Genomic DNA, 24,197 nt, shown 5'->3' on the forward strand with positions numbered 1-24,197 from the left:
CTCTCCCGACCAAGCAGTGGCAGGAAGAATGTCTCTGTCCATCCTCGAGTGGCCACCAGCCACAGGCTCCGGGCCCCTGGGGACAGGTGCCAGGCCCTGTGAGCCCAGCACGCCGTGTCCAGTGGCCCAGAGCTGAAGTCTTGGCTGACACGATGTCATAAGAGACATTCCTCATTCCAGGAAAACCTGCTTCTCCCCCAACTAAAGCCTGCCTCACCTAGGCTACCCACCCGCAAAGGCAGCTTTAAACCAGTGCTGCTTCCCGTTGGGTCAACCAGACACCGCTACCAGCACCTAGGACAACCAGTACCTAGGACACGTCCGTGACGGACTGATTGATTAGAACTGGTGGAGGGAGAGGAAAACATTCTTTATTTACCTCGTTGCTCGGCGTCTCCAAGCACGAACCCCAAAGCCAAAAGCAGCAGTGTGTCTGCTGAGGGCCCCACCACTGGGCGCTTCTGGGACCCACCTGCACTGTGGTCACCAGGCTCCGACAGGCCCTGCTGCTCACCACGCCTGGGCGCTAACACCCAGCAGACAGCGCTGCCCCTTGCTGCCCCATCCTAGGAAAACCGGCCTCTGTGCTCATAACCAAATTCATTAGTAAAATAAAAGGGCGGAAGGACCTACGGGATCTAAAGGGCAGATGAGCAGCAGCGTGCAGGGGGCCGCAACTCGCTTCTGAGTTTCCCTGTCGCAGCCAGTCTACGGGGTGCCAAGCTGTCATCAGCGGCCGGTTCCCATCCACTCATCACAGCAAAAGCCGGACAAGGCCCGCACTGCACGGCCCCTCCACAGACCTGCCACTGGGAATAAGCGCGGGCACTGGCGCTGCCCCCAGAATACAAGGGACGCTTGATTCCTGCTCACTCCGCAAGGCCATTCCTAGGTGTCCCCTCCCGCCCTACACCCCAGGAACACCACCCCACTCGCAGGCAGCCCCACACACACAGCAGGGGCGGGGTCTGGGGTGCCGGGCCACCTCCTCTGCCCCCGCTGGAGCCTGCGCGTCAAGTGCCCAACACGGCCCCGCAGGGTGACAGCGCAGCCCTCCCCGACCCCGACACTTCGGTCTCCAGCTCGGTCTTCTGTCCCGCCGCGGGCGAAGAAACACCACCTGGGTGGGCTTTTCCAGGCTGATGACGTGGTGGGAGGCCCACCACACACGCGCCAGTTCCTCTGACCCGCGCGCTTCCCGCACCTGGAGCCTACGCCCAGGGTCCCGCGGCCCGGCAGAGAGCGGCGCCTCCTCGCCTCGCCTCCGTCCCCGGGGAAGGGGCGGCCAGTCCGCACGGGCAGCAGCACAGGGGTCCCGCGGGCGCGAGGGCCGGGGGGCTGACCCCGAGGGCCGCCAAGGGTCAAGGACGTGCGGCTCGTCTCGCTCCTTCGCAGAAGCCTCCTCGGGGGCTGGGTGTCCCAGCAGGTGACACGTCCTGCCACGGGAGCCCCGCCGGAGCTCACCCGTGTCGGAGCCCCCTGACGTGGCCCCCAGGTCCCTGCAGGCTGCGGCCGCCGGAGACCTGCCGTGCACCGTCAGCCCGTTTCCCACGGAAGGGCCTAGAACGGCTCCGCGGCTGGCGCGGGGGACGGCAGCCGGAGCTCCCCGCTCACCCGGGCCCGGGCGCCCACCGCGGCCCCTGCGAGCCGAGGGCTGACCGCAGGGCTTCCGCGAAGCGGCCGAGCGCCCGGCGACCAGGGCCGAGGCGGAACTGGCGGACGGCGAAATAAATATAAAACGGCGTGTTGGCATCTTTTCCAAAAGCGACGGTCCCCGGCACAGCCGGCGGGGGCGGGGCTGCCCGGGGAGCGGCCGCGGGGCGGGGCGGGGCGGGGCGGGGCGCGGCCTAGTCGCCGTGGGCCTCCCGCAGGGGCGCGCATGCGCTGCCGGGGGCGGGGGCGGGGGCGGGGGCGCGGGCGCCGTCGGACCAGGCGGGCAGCTCGTGCTGCAGCGGAGTCCTGCGCGGGTAGAACGTGTGGCTGACGTCGTAGCTGAGCAGGCAGCTCAGGGACGCCATGTAGATGTCGGCGAAACGCGACAGGCGCCTCAGGAAGTACGTCGGGTTCTGGTCCGTGCGGAACAAGCTTCCGAACTGGGCGTTGAAGAAATTCTTGGTCATGTCCCTGAAGGGGCAAGAGGAGAGCGCGGCCGCGGAGAGAGAAACGCCTCAGGACGCCGCAGCACAGGAGCTCAGGGCGCCGGACCCGCCAGTGCGGCCCGGAGAGGGGGGCGCCCCTGCCCTGGTCCCTAGAGCCGCCTCGGTGGGCCCAGGCCCTCCCCCTGCACGCTGCGCAGGCTCCCCGGCCGGGGGAGGGAGGGGGGGTAGAATGTTCTGGGTGCAAACCGCCCCTCAGCACAATGGGCTCGAGACCCTCTACGAGGTCACTGTGACGACTCCCGTAAGAAGTGACGGCCCGTGAGGAACTCGACAGTGCTCCGATAACAGGGCCGAGGAGGCGTCTGCGACACGCAAATAACCCGTCTGGCCGCTCCAAGGGCCTCACACCTTGCCGCGTCCCCTCTCCACTCCCCAGGAGGACTGCGACGCCTCTCCAAACCTCAGGGAGGACTCTGTCCCCTCTCCACCCACCCTGGGGAGGACTCTATCCCCTCTCTACCCCTGGGAGGGCTCTGACCCCTCTTCACCCCCCCCCAGGACCCTATCCCCTCTCCACCCCCTCCTCAGGAGGACTCTATCCCCTCTCCACCCCCCCCCCGGGAGGACTCTGATCCCTCTCTACCCCCCCTGGGGAGGACTCTATACTCTCTCTACCCCCCAGGAAGGCTCTGACCCCTCTTCACCCCCTCCCCAGGGAGGGCTCTATCCCCTCTCCACCCCCCCTCAGGAGGACCCTATCCCCTCTCCACCCCCCCCCAGGGAGGACTCTATCCCCTCTCCATCCCCCGGAAGGGCTCTGACCCCTCTCCAACCCCCCCCAGGAGGACTCTGTCCCTTCTCCACCCCCCCTGGGGGGGGACTCCGACCCCCTCCAACCCCTGGGGAGGACTCTGTCCCTTCTCCACCCCTCGGGGAGGACTCTATCCCCTCTCCATCCCCCGGGAGGGCTCTGACCCCTCTCCAACCCCCCCCCCGGGAGGACTCTGTCCCTTCTCCACCCCCCTCAGGAGGACTCTGACCCCTCTCCACCCCCCCCCCCGGAGAGGACTCCCGACCCCCTCCAACCCCTGGGGAGGACTCTGTCCCTTCTCCACCCCTTGGGGAGGACTCTATCCCTTCTCCACCCCCCTCAGGAGGACTCCGACCTCCTCCAACCCCTGGGGAGGACTGTCCCTTCACTCCTCGGGGAGGACTCTATCCCTTCTCCACCCTCCTCAGGAGGACTCTATCCCCTCTCCACCCCTCGGGGAGGACTCCGTTCCCTCTCTACCCCCCGGGGGAGGACTCCATCCCCTCTCCACCCCCCTGGGAGGGCTCTGATCCCTCTCAACTCCCAGGGAAGACTCCAACCCCTCTCCACCCCCAGAGTGGACTCTGACCTCTCTCCACTCCCCAGGGAGAACTCTATCCCCTTTCTACCCCCGGGGAGAACGCTGTCCCCTCTCTACCCTCCAGGGAGGACTCCGTCCCCTCTCCACCCCCCCGGGGAGAACTCTCTCCCCTCTCCACCCCCCAAGGAGGACTCTGTCCCCTCTCCACCCCCCAAGGAGGACCCCCAACCCCCCGCAAGCAGGCAATCCACTGCTCAGAGCCCAGGACTCAGGGAGTGACCACTCCTTCCACACCCGAAGCCGTCCCAGCAGGTGAGGGGAGGTCACGCACAAGAGCTGAAGTGGTCTCAACAGCGTCTGTGTATACAGCATCCTTCTTAGGGAAGCTCAACTGTCCACAGGCCTCTTCAGACAATTGTTCCCCTAAGATGTCCCCACGCCAGACAGCAGACTACAGGAGGGCTATCCTCACCAATAAGCATTTCAACACTGCATGCTTACATATCCCTGGTTACAGATAAGCCCCGGGGCTCAGGAGCCCTGAGAATCCACTGGGGCTCAGGGCCTGCCCCTATGCTGTCCCATGAGCAACACTGCGCAGCATGACCCCCACCGGGCCACCAGCTGCCCGAACATGAAAGTCAAGCAGGCAGGGAGAGGGGTGGGCAGCGACAGCAACTTTAACCCTGGCATTGAAAGGCAAAGGCAGGAGGTTTGGGAAAGGTCACTGCTGCACAAAGAAATGTCACACATCCCACACGACCACAGACATGCTTGGTTCTGGCGATGTCGAGAGTGACCTTCACCCCTGGCAGCTGCACAAGGAGGGCTGGCTGGGGCTGAGCGGGGTGCAGACAGGGTGGTAGGCTCACCGCATTCAAAACAGACCCCTCTTACCTCATCTCCTTTCTTTCCTTCTTCCACTCCTGTAAAACCAGCTGTGACTCGACATCTCTGTGAACCTGCAGGATACAAGCTAATCACTGAGATTGCTCTCGCTGCACAAAAGCTCATTAGATTATGACCTTTTTAACAGGCAGCTCTTAGAAGAATTCTACTCCTTGAACGTGAAAATTTTTCTTTGTGTACAGAAAGTAGGATTATAAATGGTTTTAATGTTTTCCCTTCATGTTATATTATCCTCTAAAGTGTTCAAGAGAAAATAATTCATGGTTTTATAAGAGACAAGCAGGTAGAGCACCTCTGGAAAAGCAGAGGATTCCCTCGTTGGGCTGAAATGTGAGCAAAAGGCAAAAAGAGAGATGACCACTGCCCACATCCTAATAGACAGAGTCTCCCAAGTGTCTTGTGGCTGAACAGAGATTGCCCATGGTGGGGTCAGAGGCGCGCCAGTGATGGCAGGGACAGGGGGGTCCCCAAACTCATGGTCACACAGCAGCCATAGGACCCGGAAGAAACACCAAGCAAGCAGACCACGTGCTTCCCATGTGGGAGCCCGGCCCTCCGCTGCCTAGCATCTGCCCAGCTCTACTGCCTGACGGGCAGGCAGGCAGCTGCAAAGGGCCTCGGCCACCCACAAACCCGCATGCACGAAGCCTGTACCTGGGTGTTGTGCCTGTACCGGCAGGGGGCAGCTCCCAAAGGGGGACCCGGCCATGCATGGCAGGAGTGCCAGACACTGCAACGGCTCCTGGGAGCCACAGAGGCTCTGAGGGCGTGCTTTAGTCTGCATACTTCACCCAGGAAAATGCTCACTACAGAGTACAGGCTCCACGAGTTATGTGACTGGATCAGAAATGGCACCAAAATGTGTAGGGTGCCACAAACACAAATGTCCATACACATGCAAACACACATGCATGCACACACATACACACACATACATACACCTGCATGCACATACACATGCACACAAATATACACACATATGCACATATGTATTCAGCACCTACTATCTGCCCAGCATTGTGCTCGATGCTGAGGGTACAACAGAGGACAAGCAAGCTCACACACCCCACAGGAGGCACATGTAGGTAAACAGACCATGACAAAACGAGCAAGGAGTCCGTCCATGAGTGGGAACCCCCCACCTCTGCCCACAGCCCCTTCTCAGCCCAGGACCCAGGCTCCTGCACCCTGTCTCAGCAGGAGGGAGCAATTTCTGGTTCCTCACCGCCTATCATGCAGGAAGGGAGAACTCCTGGGGCCTAAGGATTTCCAGCTACTGCACAGCACTGTCCTAAACAAGCTGCCCTGGGACACGTGACTTCCGTGCCCCCGCAGCCCCCGGCAGCCCCATACCAGGGCAGGGCTGCACATATCAAGGGCCAACTTGGGTCTCCCAATTCAGGGCACGTTCTCCAGCTCCTCTGGTGATGCCCCCTCCGCCCTCCTGGAACCCTTCTCCGCCACGCACCTTCACTGCCAGACGCTCAGCCCTTCACCCGGCGCCCTCCCATCAGCATCTGTACACACTCAAGTCTCTCCCATTTAAAAAAAAAAAAAAAGCTATATTTCCTTGAGGCACCTCTTTTTCCAGCTCTGCTCCCCCTATAGGGTCTCCTATAGGCCTGAAATCTACTTTAAACCACTTCAGAAAGAAGGGTGTGCTCATGAGGTACACTAATCTTTACGTAACCATGCAGTCCAGGGGGCACATAGTATCAGAGAAGGCTAACCAGAAGCTGATCCCACCTTTGGCCTGATCACAAATTAGCCTAACCAGCTCTGCATTAGCAAAACTAGATGATACTCTGCCTGGGCCTGTGGCACCAGCCCTCCCACCCAGTGTGCACAGGGCACCGCAACCCAGCCCACGCCACAGCCTCTACCAGGGAGGCTGAGTTCAGCCCACCACCCAGTTTTCCCCTCGGCTTCTGAGCTTAAGAATAAGTTCCTTTCAGGGGCCCCTGGTGGGCTCAGTGGTTGAGCATCTGCCTTCGGCTCAGGTCATGATCCTGAGGTCCTGGGATCCAGTCCCATATTGGGCTCCCTGCTTCTTGGGGGTCTGCTTCTCCCTCTCCCTCTATCCCTCACCCCTTCTGGTATGTGTGCACGCTCTCTCTTTCTCAAATAAATACATAAAAATCTTTAAAAAAGAGTAAGTCCCTTTCCAAATTGGGGGGGGGGGGGCAGTTGTGGGGAATCAAAAGAAAAGCAATTTTGTGATACATGAAAGTGATACGAAATTCACACTTCATGTGCACCAATAAGGCCACCGGGACACAACCCCAGTGTCCAGGGATGCTTCTGTGCTGCGAGCAGAGCTCAGCGGCCATGACAGGCGCCTGCCCTGCACAGCCCGATATACTGAGCAGCCTAGCCCTCTGCTGCAGTCCCCTGACCCCCAACCGAAATGCAGTCGTGCCACAATAACCCAGGAGCACACTCAAACACCCTCCATCATGCCATTCTGGCCTGCACTTCCAGGCCAGTTAACAAAATTATCTTTATTCTTCACAGCTATTTTCTTAAGACCAAAATCAAATACTTACATTGGGTTCATCTGATGGGTTCCAAAGGACACACAGCTGGCTCCACCAATGACAAAGATCAAACACAACCTCCAAGGACTAATGTTCATCTTCAGGAAAGAATCCCCATAATGTACTACATTTCTGAAAATAACCCCCTACCCAGGGGAGTCTACAGAAATATGTGACCCAGTGTCACATATTTAGCTTAGGAATAATTTAGCTTTTCAGGTGAACATGGGGGCAGCAGGGAGGGGAGCAGGGAAGAGGAAGAACTTGAGAAATGACATTCATCTTGGGTTTTTTTTAATTTCCTGCCACACTTCTCTCCATCCTGGTGGATCTAACTGCACAGAAAGCTGCGGAAAGTAGTAGAGGCCACGAGCTGTCAGTGTGGAAGGTAAGACTTGAGTTGGGCTGGCAGGACCTACACCACAGCTCAGCCTTCACCTGTGCAGGCTATCCTCCCCTTCTGTGCTCAGGTGTGGCCATCAGCATCTACTTCAAAGCCCTTAGCATCTGGAACAGTGTCTAGAACAAGGAATCTAGAACATGGTGTCTGTGCCATGTGTGGACTGTGGTTCTAGAACGCAGTATCTAGAACATTTCTAAACAGGTTGGTTCTGCTGCTCACTAACTCTGGAATTCAAGATAAGTTATTCATCCTTGAGACTCAATTTCCTCTCCTATAAATGGGGGGTGGCGATGTGAATGGCACTACTCTCTTCTTCCTTCCCCTACCTGATGCCTTATAAAATTTTACCTCCAAAGTCGGAGAAATAGTTCCAGCACTTCCAGTCCTTAATTATCAAGCCTTTTATATAGATCAGAGAGAAGAAAACAAGACTACCCTCAAAGCTAAAATGTGGAGACACATGGGAGGTCCAGGTGGCTCAGCTGGCTAAGCATCCAGCTCTTGGTTTCGGCTCACATTGCGATTTTGGGCTGGTGAGGTAGAGTCCCGCATGGGGTGGGGAGCCTGCCTGAAGAGTCTCTGCTCTCCCCTCTGCTCTCATGCATGTGTGGTGCATACTCTAATTTTTTTTAATTTAAATAATAAAATAAAATGTAGTGACACCAACGACATGCAGATTGTGTCTGTGCATCACCCAGCTGCCAGCACCACAGAAAGCACACCTGGCGTAAGGGCCCTTCACCACACTTGAGACCTCCAAACTGAAGAGTAGGGAAGCACGCTGACACCTGCTCAAAGGCATGGACTAGGCATCACATAAGTCTGCGTTCAAGTTCTCGCCATTTTATGATCTCACACATGTTGCCCAATTCCCAAACACACAGTCTCCTTATTCTAACATGGGAAAATCACACCTGCCTACAAAGGACAGCAGGACTATTAATGACCAACGTGTGTGCAGCCAGCACGTGGCACAATGTGTGGCATAGGAGAAGTAACTATTATCACTGGGTGACCTATGTACAGACTTGCAGCTACATCAACCCAGAACTGATGCCTTTGATTTTTAGAAAAGCATCTCACAGACCAGCATGATGGACAAGGCAAGAACCAATGTGGGCAGAGCACGCTGGAAGAGACCCTGGGGGATGTGTGAGGCCCCATACTTGGGATGTCTGCCACTGCTGCCAGCCCCACCTTGGCTCGGTCCCAGCTGCCCCCTCGAGGACTGCTGGCTGGGCCAGGAGGGCACTTCCCTGCCCTTCCCAAAGCGGGCTGGCAGGTGTGGGCACCCAGCTATGGCCAGAGCACAGGTGTCAGACAAGAGGGAGGGCGCCCAGGCTCCTCCTAAGCACTCAGGCAGGGAGGCTGCAGGCCGAGTCAGCTGAACCCAGAGGGCAGCAAGGCATCTCAGGAGCCTCAGAGTGGGTCATGGCTACAAGTCAAGGCAGAAAATCCATGGGCCACGGGCCAGAAAATCACCAAAACAGCATTCCTCACTAACTGTCCACGACTGGCCACCTACCTTCCATACAGAAAAACCTGCCACTGAACTCCAGTGACCAGCAAACCATACGCATTCTCCTCAAGTCAAAGGGTGGCTGCACACAGACATCCGAACTTTTGCTTTGAGAGTCCCTCCAGTAAGCCAGGGAAACTGAGGCCCAGAACGGCGCAGTCCCACAGCAGGCCAGGGGCAGAAGCCGGACCAGGCCCAAGCATCAGCAGTTCTTGAATAACACACCCCACGGGCCCTCTCCCAACAGAGCTATAGTGCAGAGGCAAGGACACAGGGTTCCTGCGGGGAAACATGCGCATCTACATGGCCCCACAAAGCTCTTTCTCGGAATGAATTTTCGGGGCATTTTTAAAGTTCTCTTCGCAGGGAGGCTGACAAAACTCTTCTTAGGGGCAAGAGAACCCCAGGAGTTATTCTGCACGATGACTTACACCTTGTGCTTTATAACCACAATTAAAAAGAAGTAACTTTGGCTCATGGACTAACTTCAGCCTTAAAGAAAACATAGAAGAGGGAAAAAAAAAAATCCCAAACCTGCATCTGTTCCAATAACCCGGTCAGGGTCTGCAGCCAGGTCATGGTTTGAATGTACTGCTCCGTGTTCATGATTCTGAGCTCGGATCTCAGCTCCGGGATAATCGCACCAGTTCGCCAACCATGCTTCAGGGTCAAATCCTGATGGCAAAGACCATGAAAGTCAGCATTCTTCTCAAAAGAACTTAAACCGGGATCCCTGGGTGGCACAGCGGTTTGGCGCCTGCCTTTGGCCCAGGGCGCAATCCTGGAGACCCGGGATCGAATCCCACGTCGGGCTCCCGGTGCGTGGGGCCTGCTTCTCCCTCTGCCTGTGTCTCTGCCTCTCTCTCTCTCTCTATCATAAATAAATTTTTTTTTAAATTTTAAAAAAAAGAACTTAAACCATTTATCTCCTTTGCCCAGATGCAACAGGTGTTTGCTGAACTACTTTTTCTTTGTAATGACTAGTTATTAACCCAAATTCAATGAATTACATTTAATTAAAACCAAGTCAGCCCCAGGCTTTGACCATTACACCCAAAGTTTCTATTCTGAAAATAATTGCTGTGAATCACAGCTCCTGCACAAGCACAGGGTCTGAAATCATTAACCATGGGCTGTAACAGCAGTTAGGTCAAGGGCAGAAAGAGGCTCCATCAAAATGCTCCTGGAGGTCTCCATTCAATTCATCCACAGATTCCTGGGGAGCACCCACTGCCCAGGCCTTGTGGCTTATGGGCAATCACAGAATCTCAGACTTGGAATGATCCTACAACACAGAGGTACATGATCATATTTTTTATTCCAAATATAGTAACCTCAGGACACCTGGGGGGCACAGCCGTGGAGCATCTGCCTTCGGCTCAGGATATGACCCCGGGGTCCTGGGATCGAGTCCCACATCGGGCTCCCCACAGGGAGCCTGCTTCTCCCTCTTCCTGTGTCTCTGCCTCTCTCTGTGTCTCTCATGAATAAATAAATTAAATCTTAAAAATAAAAAAAATCAACCCACAGTTCTTCAATGACTGGATGTTAAAATATATATATGTATATATACTGGCCTCATGATTTGACAATAAGCCAGAACATCTATCAACAGATATATCCTGGGAAATCTAAAATATATAATCACCATGCTAAATGGTCATTCATTTTCTTATTCGACAAATATTTATCAAATAGTTCTAACTGCCAGGCCCTGGGCTAGACAATGAGGATAGAGCAATGAACAAAAACTGACAAAACCCTGTCCTTGTGGGAAATACAAAAAATAAGCAAGTAAATATACAAAGGCAGGTGGTTATAAATACAACATCAAAAATCAGGCAGATTAAGAAGAGGAAAAGTTACCATTATATAAAGTGGGTTAGGCCAATTAAAGGGAAGTTGGTGCAGAGATCACCAGGGAAGGAAAGTGAACTATGCAAATATGTGGGAGGAGGACAATTCAGGCCAGAAAAACAGTAAGTGCAAAGGCCCCCGGGCAGGAACATGCTGGGTGGGGGGTGTGGAGGTGGAGTTGTTACACTGATAGCCAGGTGGGAGCCTAGGGCAGTGGCAAGGGCAGCTATGGGTCCTGCCTTCAGAGAAGCAGGCAGGAAAAGGACAGCTCAAGCAGGGCCTTGGAGGACACAGTAGGAAGTCAGCCTTTTGTTCTGAAGAAAGGAAAGCTCTGAGGTTTTAAGAAGTGAAGTGTTCTAAGGTTTACAATTTTAAAAGTTCATTGGCTATTTACCTAAAGCCAGAATCCCTGCTCCGGATGACCTAAGGATGCCTACCTTCCTCACCTATCAAATTGCTTTAAACCTTTCATCTCTCTCCTGTTCCTATAATATATGAAAACCTACAGCTCAACCTTTCAAACATTCCCAATGATGGCAAACATTTGAAGGTGGCTTTTATTTCTGAAAATAAATAACAAGTCATCTGGAACATTCCTAAGATTAAAGTACGTGATAATAAAGTAATAGTAATAAATCTCATTCTCTCCTGTGCCTCAACCTGGCTCTCAAATCAATCCCAAAAGGGGCACCCAAATGTGTTTTGAGAAACAGCAGCAACATTAGATGCCTCTGCATTCCCAAGGTGACACCCTATAAAGATAATATGCTTTGCCATATTAATTTCTGACATGTTAGTTATGAACTGATCTTACCACTTTCTAACAGTTTTCAAACTTTTGGCATGGGATCCAACAATATACTCCAGGAGACTCATTTTACTTGTTTGTTTGTTTTTTTTTTTTTTTTAAGATTTTACTTATTTATTTAACAGAGAGAGAGAGTGCATGCACAAGTAGTCAGAGGGGCAGAGAGGAGGGAGGGAGAAGCAGGCTCCCCTGGAGCACAGAAACTGGACACGAGGCTCCATCCCAGAACCCTGGGATCATGACCTGAGCCGAAAGCAGGTGCTTCACCCACTGAGCCCCCAAAGCGTACCTTATTTATTTTTAAGATTTATTTTTAAGTAATTTCTATATCCAATGTGGGGCCTGAATCTACAACCCCAAAATCAGGAGTCACATGCTTCCCCGGCTGAGCCAGTCGGGCATCCCTACAAGAGACTCACTATGGATCTAAGGACACAGGGATCCAAAGGATTAAAGAAAACGTTCCATACACATAGTAACCAAGATAGCAGGGGTGCTATGCTAATATCAGACAAAACAGACTTTGAATCAAAAATTGTCAAAGACACCAAGAATGACATCATATCATGGTAAAAGGTTAATTCACCAAGAATATGTAACAATTATAAGCACACAGGCAGCAAACATCCGAGCTGAGGAGAATGGAGGAACAATAGTCAACTCTGCTGCAATAGCAGGAGACTTCAACAGCCCATGTTCTATTGGAGAAAAACCACCAGGAAAGAGATGAAGTATCAGGAAGCACAGACCTTGAACACACTGAAGACCAGCCAGCCCTCATGCACGTGTGCAGAACACTCCCCCAATGAAAGCAGAACACACATTCTTCTCCATGCACATGAAACAGTCCAGGACAGACCTTACATTAGGCCCCAAAACAAGTCGTGATAAACTTTAAAATCATACAAAGTATCTTTACTGATCACAAGGAGTGAAGCTAGGGACCAACAGCTGAAGGAAAAACTGAGAAGTTCACAACAAGGGGGAATGAAAGATCACCCACTTAAACAACGAGTCAAAGAAGAAATCACAAGAGAAATGAGAAAATACTTTGTGACGAAAAATTTTTTAAGATTTTATTTATTTGAGAAACAGACAGAGATAGCAAGAGAGAGCACGAGCCAAGGAGGAGAGGGGAGCAGGGAGCCCAATGCGGGACTCGATCGCAGGACCCCAAGATCACGGTGAAGGCAGACACCCAACCACTGAGCCACCCAGGGGCCCCTTACGACAAACTTAAATGCAAATGCACATACGACATTAAAAAAACCTAGGGGATACAGCAGTGCAGTCCTCACGGGGAAACCTATAACCATGCACATTTACACTGAAAAAAAGATCCCAAATTAACAAGACTTTACATGATAAGGAACTAGAAAAAGAAAAAACTAAATTGAAAGCTAAGAGGACAAGGAAATCATAAAGATCAGAGCAGAGATTCAAAGAATAGAAAAACTATTAAAAAAAATCAACAAAACCAAGAAAAAATTGACAACTGACAAACTTTTAGCATACCAAAAAAATAAAATAAAAACCCCAGAAGACTCAAGTTACTAAAAATCAGAAAATTGAGTAGTGACAACACTACCCATTCTACAGAAATAAAAAAGAATTGTAAAAGCCATAAACTACTGTACACCAACAGCCTGCGTAACCTAAATGACACTCCCAGAAACAACCTACCAAGACTGACTGACAAAGAAACAGGGAATCTGAAAAGACGTGGGACTAGTAAGGAGATTGAAGCAGTAACCAAATCCTTCCAACAATGAAACGCCCAGGAGCAAATGGATGCTTTCACTGCTGAAGTCCACCAAACACTTAAAGAGGAATTAACACCAACCCTCCTTAAACTCTTCCAAAAACTAAAGAGGAGGCCTCACTTCCTAACTTATTCTGAGGCTAATGTTACCCTGGTGTCAAATTTTAGTGTGAAAAGCTACTTAACACAGAGTTTCTAAGTCAGCAGGTCTAATGCGAGGCCTGAGACGCTGCATTTCGACCAAGTTTCCAGGTGATGTCGAGGTCATGGGGGCTGCACCTGAAGACAGTACTCCTGGTAAGCACCTCTCTTGATGCTAAGCCCTGCCCGTGTGCATGCCTTCACGGGTCACGTACCCGCATACTTCAAGGGTAGCACATGGTTATCTCCTCAGGCCCAATAACACCACGTAGCAAGGGGCAAAGCTGTGCGGTGCTGGGACTCTCAGCCAAGCCTCTGGTACTGCCAGCAGACTGACAGTAGCACTTTGTATTCCACTTTCACATTATCTTACTTCTCTCTTCTCAAAATGAGGTCACCAGGCTTGAGGATATGTTCAAGGTCACACAGCTAGGAACAGCAGAGCCGCACAGACACCCGTGATACCCTCCACTAGGCCTCGGCCCACTGGGAAGACATGACCAGGAAGGCTGTGTGCTGCAATCACCCGAGAGAGAGTCTCTGCACACAGGCACCCTTCTCCCCACCCCGCACCCGTCTGAATCTGAGTCCACAGACTTCAGACGGCAGCACATGTGCTCTGAAAATACTTCCCAGCCCACGATAGCTCCCTGCTCGACGGTAGGCAGACACAGGGAAAAACGTGTGAGACCACTCTGACGTGGGTCAGAATGCTCAGAAATGCCAGTCATGGAGCGGGAGAGCCGGCCACAACCCTGCCCTGGGGGCACTGACACTGGGCGTCATGCAGACCCTACAAGTCGTGTGTGGTGTCACCTGCACGGACTTGCTTAACCCACAGAAACTCACTGCACCAGGAGCTGAGCAATGCAGTACACAGGACTGACTACCCAGTCTCATCCCAATTATGCATTAAATCCTGATTCAAGTCCTGCAATGCTGCTCTGATTCCAATGGGCAAGAAATGCCTCACTTTCTTATAATAGCTGTTTCCCGGAAATGCCAGTTTTTGAAATTGCAAAAGCAGCCCTGACTGATGTTTATGAATTCTCCTTCATATGCCTCTGAGGTTCAATAAGAGAAAAAAAAAGAAAAGAACACTGGCATTTGTTTCTTACCATTACTTAAATGGAAAGACTTTTCTGATAAATCCTGAATAAACTGCTGCTTTCTATCATCTCAAAAAAAAAATTACCTTTTTTTAGACCCTGGATCCATTCTGTTGTTAAAAATGAGACATTTAAAAAAAGGGGGGGTGGGGGTGGGGGAGACATAGTCTTCATATTTATGAAAGCATAAAAATGGTCTTAAACACAAGATAAATTCCTCATGAAGTAAGACAAACATGTCTGTCCCCCAGCAAAGGAATGGAAACAAAGGTTCCTCACCGCCAGGTCACTGTATATGTGGTCACCAAAATACAGCACTTTGGATCCTCTCCACCCAGTAAGCTTCAAAAATTCATATAAATTGCCCTGCAATGAGAGAAAAATATAGGTATTAGACTATATGAGATAGAAACCTACATAACCGGTGGCCCATGGTATCTATTATTTAAAACTTAACAAAAAATTTGCTTTTATAATTTAAGTAATTCAGAACATAAGGGTAAAAACACTTTTGTGTGAAATCCCTCAGACCTTTCTTTCCAGAATGACTCATATTGTATAAACCTCTTTGTAATGATCTTTCTACACTGAACATTTGGTGACCATGTCAATGAATATTAACCCACCAGTTCAGGAGGGAGAAATGCTGTGGTTCCTGTTACGATTCCCTAATGTTGGACGCTTACCCTGTCATCTATTTTGTAACTCATGATAAACATTCTGGTAGCAAAGTTGTAGCTACATCTTAATAATTTCCTTGGTCTAATTCCAAGAAGTCTGATGGCTGCATCAAAGCAAAGCTTCAAGGTGTAGGAAGTATACTTACTGCGCTATCAACCCACCAGGCATGGATCAAGTTTTTTACCATGTAGTACTATTCTATAATTTCATGTTTTATGAATCTTATAGAAAAATAAAAAATATAAAAGATAGGGCAGCCGGATGGCTCAGCGGTTTAGTGCCACCTTCAGCCCAGGGGCTGATCCTGGAGTCCCAGGATCGGGTCCCAAGTCGGGCTCCCTGCGTGGAGCCTACTTCTCCCTCTGCCTGTGTCTCTGCCTCCTCTCTCTCTGTGTCTCTCATGAATAAATAAATAAAATCTTAAAAAAAAAAAGAAAATATATCAAAACTGTGTACAAAACACAGCTCATCGGGAGATAATCAGGAATTTAAGGTAACACACCATGTGATGTGATGAATGCTTCTTCAAGAGAAATATCCAAGGTTCACTGCTAACATCTTAAATCGTATACACTCTGAAAGTAAGGTTTTAAATTTTGTTTTTAAAGACTGTTGGATTCTGAGTTAATCATAGCACAGGACACCTGGGTGGCTCAGTGGTTGAGCATCTCCCTTGGGCTCAGGATGTGACCCCAGGGTCCTGGGATCAAGTTCCACATTGGGCTCCCTGCAGGGAGCCTGCTTCTCTCTCTGCCTGTGTCTCTGCCTCTCTCTCTCTGTGTGTCTCATGAATAAATAAATAAAATATTAAATAAATAATTTGGACATAGCACATTGAAAATATACTGACTTAAGTTTAAGCTTCGCAGCCAGTGTATAAACAGCCAATTCACGCCTGGCACACAGCAAGGGTCAACAAATGTGGGCTGTTACTGTTATAACCGACCACAAAGCAAAGGAACAAAAAGGGAAAAAATCAGTCATGAGGTACCTGCTTATAGATCTGGCCTTTCTGCAACTTGTGGATCTTGTCCCAGAGCAAGACACCTTTCTCGTTCACCTTGCGGAAAGGTCTAGACAGAAACAGAAATGCCATGACCCATGTTGGAATCGTGCAGGCTGTGCTCATGAACCCTACATGGTTACTCACTGGGAACAGAACCTGACAAAGCCCTGGAACACACACCCCAGCACCACACTCCCTGGCCGGGTGTACACGTCCCAAACTGCAGACCCTGGGATCCATTTAGTGAGGAAAGAACTCGGGGGTCAAATAGACCTGGAAAACACTAGGTGCCACTATGTCCCCCTTAAAAATCACTGAGAGTCTACAAAGCCCTTCTGGTAGAAAAACTTTCTTTAGCCCCAATTTCCTAAATGTATTTGATCACAGAAAATCTGCTTCACAAAAACAGCTCATGGAAATACCATTTTAGTACACATCTCACCAAGTGACAACCAGATGTTACCAAGTCACACGAGCTGTGTCCACAGCAGCAAAGGACCATAGCCTGATTCTCCCAGAAAGACAGACGCTCACCTCCGCTTGTCATTAAAGAAGTTTGGCTTCTCGGCCTGAACGATGACCACATCAAACAGGTCCCTCCAGTCTTTTCCAACGATATACCGCATCCCTTTGTCCCTGAAACAATAGGTCAGCACGTCAGTCTAACAAGAAGGAGATCGGCTGCTTCTGCAACTTTTTCTTCCCGATTCCTAACTGTTGAGACAAATGGGACTACGAGCCACGAGCCTGTCACCGCCAAGGATGCCCACAATAACTTACACAAAACTGCTGGGGCTGTTGGTGATGAGAAACATCTTCTTGCCGTGATCTGCCAGTTTGGCCAGCACCGCGCGCGTCTGCTCGGCATAGCAGATGTACTTTTCTAGGGCAAGAGGTGAGTTCACACACCTGAGCATGAGGTCAGCCCACGGGGTCACTCCAGGGGCCCGCAGCCAGGCACTTGGGGGAACAGTGTGGGGACGCGTGGCTTGGGGCCCGCCGGCACCCGGGCATCACCAACACAGCCTGCCTCCTCAGTCCTGGGGGACATGCTGCATGCCGCCTGCGGCTGTCAGTGCCTCCCTTTCTGAAGGAGGCTTGGCTCACGTTGTGACACAACAAGAAGGCTGAGGTCAGAGGTCTGAGGGAGCAAGGAGGGGCTGAGCACCTGCTCACAACAGGAATAGTACAGCCGCGGGTACAAGGACACGTGGGGCGACCTTCACAACACCGCCCTACCTACCAATGTCTGCTTCAATCGCTCTGTACATGATCCCTTTGATGTGCACATCTCGGATCGAATCCTGTCAAAAGAGAGGTTTCGAGTCAGTGAGATGGACAGTGCAACAGCCTGAGTCGCCACGGGACGGGTGGCATGGCATTCAGACAACGGCGCCTCTGAATCCCTGGCCATCCCGACTCCGGGTGACATCTGACTGCTGCTCCACTCCACACAGGAGGCCAAAACTTAGGTTTCCATGGTGATGGTGGCCGCTTCCAGTGCAACTCCCAAAGGGCCATTGGGAGGAGGAAACCTGTGTGAACAACACTGAGTAATGCCCCACGTGATAAAGGGCGATCTGCGTGCAGTATCACTGACAAATGATTCTGAGGTATCTGGAAAAGGGAATTACCGCTCTTCTCATCTTTGCGCCCCTCCCTAGACCCCCAGGAGCACGTCTCCAATCTACACAAAGAGGCCGAGACCGAGGGTCAGACAGGGGCCGTCCATGGGACAGCGGCTGAGGCAGAGACACGGCCGGGCAGCGACACAGGACGAGGACAGGAGGCCGCTACACCTCGCAGGTCCCGGGAGTGGCGGCCTGGGCCCCAGGGTGTCAGGGCACAGCCCAGCCAGGTGCACTAAGCATGTCTACTGCAGGGGGCTCCCCGGGGGCACGCGGTGACTGTCCAGAGCCGAGAGCAGGGGACTGCGCTGCTGGCAAGATTGGGCTTCAGCCTTAGAAAATTGGCAGGAGATTTCCACCACAAGCGAGCACCTCTGGACTACGGCTCCAGTTCGGCCCGTCCTAGCACAGGCTCATGTCAGCGGCACAAAAGCATGCAGCAGGGCTGAAGAGCCAATGGAGGCAAACCCTGGCCTGAAAGCTCGGCTCCACCACTTACCAGCTGTGTGACTTTTGGGCAAGTTACTGAATCTTTCTGTGCCTCGATTTCTTTATCCGTAAAATGAAAGTAATAATAGTAACCCCCTCCAGGCACTGTGACGAGGATTTAATTTGCATAAAGCACTCAGAAGAACAGTGCCTGGAACATACTGTATGGGACTGCTCTCCGTGGGCGGTATCCAATAAACATCTTTCCTCGTGACTGCAAGGTGATATGACTACATGTGCTTATTTTATTTTTTTTTTAAGATTTTATTTATTTATTCATGAGAGACACAGAGAGAGAGGTTGAGACACAGGCAGAGGGAGAAGCAGGCTCCCTGCAGGGAACCCGATGCAGGACTTGATCCCAAGACTCTGGAGTCATGCCCTGAGCCAAAGGCAGACGCTCACCACTGAGCCACCCAGGCTTCCCTATTTTTTTTTTTTTTACTGCAAGTGATACTTAAAGATTCTTAAACTATTTGTGCACACGAAAAGAAGAACAGAAAGCAAATATTTAACTTTAGTTCAAATATCAGACTCGTACTGAGAAGTTAGAATTTATCCTTTATCTTCCTAAAACCCATGGTTTAAGGCAGTCAAACTTTAAAATTCATCATAAGCATACAATAAAAACACTGTAGTACAAAAATACAGTCTCTTAAAAATGTAAGTAATTAGGGGATCTCTGGGTGGCTCAATGGTTTAGTACCTGCCTCCGGCCCAGGGCGTGATCCTGGAGTCCTGGGATCGAGTCCCACATCAGGCTCCCTGCATGGAGCCTGCCTCTCCTTCTGCCTGTGTCTCTGCCTCTTTCTCTCTCTGTGTCTCTCATGAGTAAATAAATAAAATCTTAAAAAAAATAAAAAATAAAAATAATATAAGTAAATAAATAATACATACCACACATATAAATATTTGCATATAAATACATGCTTATAAACATACATATATGACATGTGTATATAACAAATATTAATACATGAACATATTTTTAAGCACTAAAAAAAAGTCCCAATAGTTTAAAGAACATATATAAACACACGTGAATATAAACTGACACATGTGAGTACAAAGTTCATAAATGAGGTGTGTGCGTGTACGCAAGGCTCCTGTTGACTGTGAATGTCTCCCACAGGGTTCACACAGCTAGGGCAGGGCCTCCCTGGATCCTCCGTGTGTGAGAGGAAGGCCCCGTCCGTGGGCAGGCTCAGGGGCAGCTGTGTCGGGCTGGACCTCAGCCACCAGCCACCCCTTGACCAGATGCACCGGCCCTGGCCTTGGTCAGAAAGACTTAGAAACCCAGAGAGCAATACGAGCACCATCTTCCTTTAACACAAAATCACACTGATCTCCAGCTGTCCTAATGTAACCTCTTTCTTAACAATTTTCAGGGTAAAACCACCAATAAAAGAAACCCTGGGCAAAGGACTATTCGCAACACATGACCCAGGGGGGCTAACGATCCTGTCCCTTATGCTGAGGCCCTCGGAGGGCTGTGGCAGAGCCACCACTCACCTTGACGTCCTTGTAGAGATGGACGGGCTCATAGTCGATGTTATTCTTCAGAAAGTACTCGTTGACACAGGACAGGAGGGACATCTCGGGCAGGGAGAAGATGTCCATGAACTGCTTCATGGTGTTTCCGTGAGAACTCTGCAGGCAGGCAGGGAGGGGAGCTTCAGAAACACAGTCCAACAGCACAGCCAGAGCCAACACCTGACTTGCATCCAAGGCGCATTCTGAGCCCCTGGATCCCTCTCCTCAAGAGAAGCATAATTCTAACAGTGCCAAGTACAAGTGTTACCCACTTTCCCATTGTTCCCGGCACGGCTCACGTCTTCCTCTAAGTACAACCGGGAAATCCAAGGTGATGCCTTGACTTCCCCTCCAAAACATCTAACGACTCTTTGACACTCTTATGAACCCTAACATCAGGCCCGCACTCTACTGCCAAGCCCAGAAGAAAGCCGGCAAGTACTCCGCTGCCCATGGGACAGCACGAAAGCCACCCAAGTCTCCTGAATGTGGGAGTCCCCACAAAGCCCCACATAAGCCTGAACGCCTGTGATTCGGGGCCTTCCACCACATTCTGACAGCACAAATAAGAGCACGCCTAATAAGACAAGGAGCAAAACTTCAGAAAGCAAAGAAGACTAGTGAAGTCAGTGAAGCAGCGGCTGCCCTTCAAGCACAGCAGGACCTGCTGTCCTCCACCTCAAGGAAGGCAACCGCTGCCGCCCTGATTTCATCCACAAATAGGGACAAGCCTGGGGTGGGCGTTGCAGAGAGGGGCAGGCACACAGAAGGTACAAAGAGCCTCCATCAGGTAAGGAGCAAATTGCCAAGAAAAGGGAATCATGAAGGGCTTTGGGAGATGCCAACACACAACCCCCTCTCAAATCCAGGGCCTCTCAAACAGCCCAAATCCCCTCTCAGCTCCACAGGAGTGCGCACAGAGACCCTAAATCTCCTGGGCCACGTCTGCTGATGGCTGCTTTAACTAAAGAATCTCTCATTACCTTTCCATAAAAGTCGCTCATCTGTTCCAGGGGCACGTGAGAGCCCTCATACATTTCAATGACTTCCTCATCGGGGACAACACTGAGGCCCCTGGAAAAATCACAGGTGGTACTGTTAGATTCCAGTAGCGACAGCAGTGACTTCCAGACCCCCGGCAACTGCTGGGATCTTTCAGCTTCAGCACAAGATGCTACCGTCTACAAGTAACAGGTGAGAAGCCCCTACTACTAGGAGCGCCAGTGCTAGGCGGGCGATGAGGGCAGGAAAACTGCACCTGCTAGAGGGGCCAAGTGTGGGTTCCACACAGGCATTCACTTACTTCTCCATAATCTAGGAGGGAAAGCACAATTATCCTTCCATTTCCCGGCAGAGGAAGCTGAGGCCCAGAAAGGTCAAGTGTCTTTTTTTTTTTTTAAGATTTTATTTAAAAAAAAAAAAAAAGATTTTATTTATTTATTCATGAGACACAGAGAGGCAGAAACACAGGCAGAGGGAGAAGCAGGCTCCATGCAGGGAGCCCGATGTGGGACTAGATCCTGGGACCCCGGATCATGCCCTGAGCCAAAGGCAGACCTCACCTGCTGAGCCACCCCGGTGCCCCAAAGGTCAAGTATCTTACCCAAGGTCACCAAAGTAGGAAGTGGTGGGTCAGGACCAGACTGAGGTTTGCAGCTCAAGGGCCCAGGCGCCTCCTCAACCACTATCACAGCGCCTCTGTCCACAAGGCTCTAGCCTCTGTCCACAAGGTTCTAGCGCCTTCCTTTGCTTTGGGGGTAGTGTTTGCTTTGGGGTCGGTTTCTGTTTCCATTTTTATGTTTTAATACATTAGGGAGAGAAAGGCTCATTCTGCCTCTACCATCCTCCTGCCTCTGCTACTCTGATCTAAAGTCAGTGAGAGAGAGCGGTGGCCTGCAGAGGGCAGGGAGGCTGGGGGCCCCGGCTCCAGGCCTGCCCTACCTAACTCTGCCGGGCCGTTCGTGGGTCACGTCCTTGATCAACCACCGACCTGGGAAATTTTTCTTTCGATGTGTCCTGAGACATCTATATTCCAGCTGCTAATCCTGATCTGTTAAGAGAAACTATTGGAGGAGCAAGATGGCTGAAGAGTAGGGTCTCCAAATCACCTGTCTCCACCAAACTACGTAGAAAACCTTCAAATCATCCTGAAAATCTATGAATTCGGCCTGAGATTTAAAGAGAGACCAGCTGGAATGCTACAGTGAGAAGAATTCGCGCTTCTATCAAAGTAGGAAGACGGGGAAAAAGAAATAAAGGAACAAAGGCCTCCAAGGGGGAGGGGCCCCGCGAGGAGCCGGGCTGAGACCCGGGCGAGTGTCCCCAGGACAGGAGAGCCCCGTCCCGGAGGAGCAGGAGCTGCACCGACCTTCCGGGGGAAAGGGGCTCGTGGGGAGTTGGAGCAGGAACCAGGAGGGTGAGGATGCCCTCCGGCTCCCTGGGACAGTAACAGCAACTGCGCGCCCAGGAGAGTGCGCCGAGCTCCCTAAGGGCTGCAGCGCGCACGGCGGACCCGGCGGGACCCGGAGCAGCTCGGGGGGCTCGGGCGGCGGCTCCGCGGAGGGGGCTGCGCGGCCCCGGGAGCAGCTCGGAGGGGCTCGGGCAGAGGAAGAGGCTCCGTGCAGAGGGGGCTGCGCGGTTCCAGGAGCAGCTCGGAGGGGCTTGGGCGGCAGCTCTGCGGAGGGGGTTGCGCGGCCCGGGAGCGCGAATCCAACAGCGCAGGCTCCGGAGCACAGGGCGCCGGGACACAGCCCAGGATCCGGCCTCCCCCGGGACAGGCAGAGGCCGGGAGGGCCCAGGATAGCAAGGACGCTCCTGCCCGGAGCTGAGCAGATCAGCGGCCCCGCCCCGGAGCCTCCAGGCCCTGCAGACGGAGTTCCTGCCGGAGCTGAATCCAGGTTTCCAGAGCTGCCCCGCCACTGGGGCTGTTCCTCCTGCGGCCTCAGGGGTAAACAACCCCCCACCGAGCCCTGCACCAGGCAGGGGCACAGCAGCTCCCCCAACTGCTAACACCTGAAAACCAGCACAACAGGCCCCTCCCCCAGAACACCAGCCAGACTGACAACTTCCAGGAGAAGCCAAGGGACTTAAAGTACACAGAATCAGAAGATACTACTCCCCGGTGGTTCTTTGTTTGTTTGATTGTTTTTGTTTTTGTTTTATTTTGCTTTTTGATTTGTATCCTTCCCCCACCCCCCTTTTTTTCTCCTTTCTTTTTCTTTCTCTTTTTCTTCCCTTTTTTTTTTTCGTTTTTTTTTTTCTTTTTCTTCCCTTTTTTTTTCTCTTTCTCTTTTCCTTCCTTCTTTCTCTCCTCTCTTTTTCTCTTTTTCCCAATACAACTTGCTTTTGGCCACTCTGCACTGAGCAAAATGACTAGAAGGAAAACCTCACCTCAAAAGAAAGAATCAGAAACAGTCCTCTCTCCCACAGAGTTACAAAATCTGGATTACAATTCAATGTCAGAAAGCCAATTCAGAAGCACTATTATACAGCTACTGGTGGCTCTAGAAAAAAGTATAAAGGACTCAAGAGACTTCATGACTGCAGAATTTAGAGCTAATCAGGCAGAAATTAAAAATCAATTGAATGAGATGCAATCCAAACTAGAAGTCCTAACGACGAGGGTTAACGAGGTGGAAGAACGAGTGAGTGACCTAGAAGACAAGTTGATAGCAAAGAGGGAAACTGAGGAAAAAAGAGACAAACAATTAAAAGACCATGAAGATAGATTAAGGGAAATAAACGACAGCCTGAGGAAGAAAAACCTACGTTTAATTGGGGTTCCCGAGGGCGCCGAAAGGGACAGAGGGCCAGAATATGTATTTGAACAAATTCTAGCTGAAAACTTTCCTAATCTGGGAAGGGAAACAGGCATTCAGATCCAGGAAATAGAGAGATCCCCCCCTAAAATCAATAAAAACCGTTCAACACCTCGACATTTAATTGTGAAGCTTGCAAATTCCAAAGATAAGGAGAAGATCCTTAAAGCAGCAAGAGACAAGAAATCCCTGACTTTTATGGGGAGGAGTATTAGGGTAACAGCAGACCTCTCCACAGAGACCTGGCAGGCCAGAAAGGGCTGGCAGGATATATTCAGGGTCCTAAATGAAAAGAACATGCAACCAAGAATACTTTATCCAGCAAGGCTCTCATTCAAAATGGAAGGAGAGATAAAGAGCTTCCAAGACAGGCAGCAACTAAAAGAATATGTGACCTCCAAACCAGCTCTGCAAGAAATTTTAAGGGGGCCTCTTAAAATTCCCCTTTAAGAAGAAGTTCAGTGGAACAGTCCACAAAAACAAAGACTGAATAGATATCATGATGACACTAAACTCATATCTCTCAATAGTAACTCTGAATGTGAA

General features: G+C 51.3%; 1 protein-coding gene across 7 annotated transcripts in view; it reads right to left on the bottom strand.

Annotated features, from left to right (window-relative positions):
• Positions 1-1,821: 1,821 nt before the first annotated feature.
• The window catches only part of NT5DC3 (5'-nucleotidase domain containing 3), a 96,444-nt gene continuing 74,068 nt past the window's right edge, over positions 1,822-24,197 (bottom strand). For all 7 annotated transcript variants that reach the window (XM_072773386.1, XM_072773385.1, XM_072773387.1 and 4 more), the window contains 10 exons: positions 20,817-20,907; positions 19,813-19,950; positions 17,427-17,487; positions 16,964-17,066; positions 16,718-16,819; positions 16,169-16,250; positions 14,776-14,862; positions 9,354-9,494; positions 4,349-4,413; positions 1,822-2,124 (listed from right to left, as the gene is read on the bottom strand). In XM_072773386.1, the coding sequence (XP_072629487.1) occupies positions 1,848-2,124; positions 4,349-4,413; positions 9,354-9,494; positions 14,776-14,862; positions 16,169-16,250; positions 16,718-16,819; positions 16,964-17,066; positions 17,427-17,487; positions 19,813-19,950; positions 20,817-20,907 (1,147 nt within the window). In that variant the 3' untranslated portion in view covers positions 1,822-1,847. The remainder of the gene's footprint in view (positions 2,125-4,348; positions 4,414-9,353; positions 9,495-14,775; positions 14,863-16,168; positions 16,251-16,717; positions 16,820-16,963; positions 17,067-17,426; positions 17,488-19,812; positions 19,951-20,816; positions 20,908-24,197) is intronic.

Source organism: Canis lupus, chromosome 13 (genome assembly GCF_048164855.1).
Source record: "Canis lupus baileyi chromosome 13, mCanLup2.hap1, whole genome shotgun sequence".
Taxonomy (NCBI): domain Eukaryota; kingdom Metazoa; phylum Chordata; class Mammalia; order Carnivora; family Canidae; genus Canis; species Canis lupus.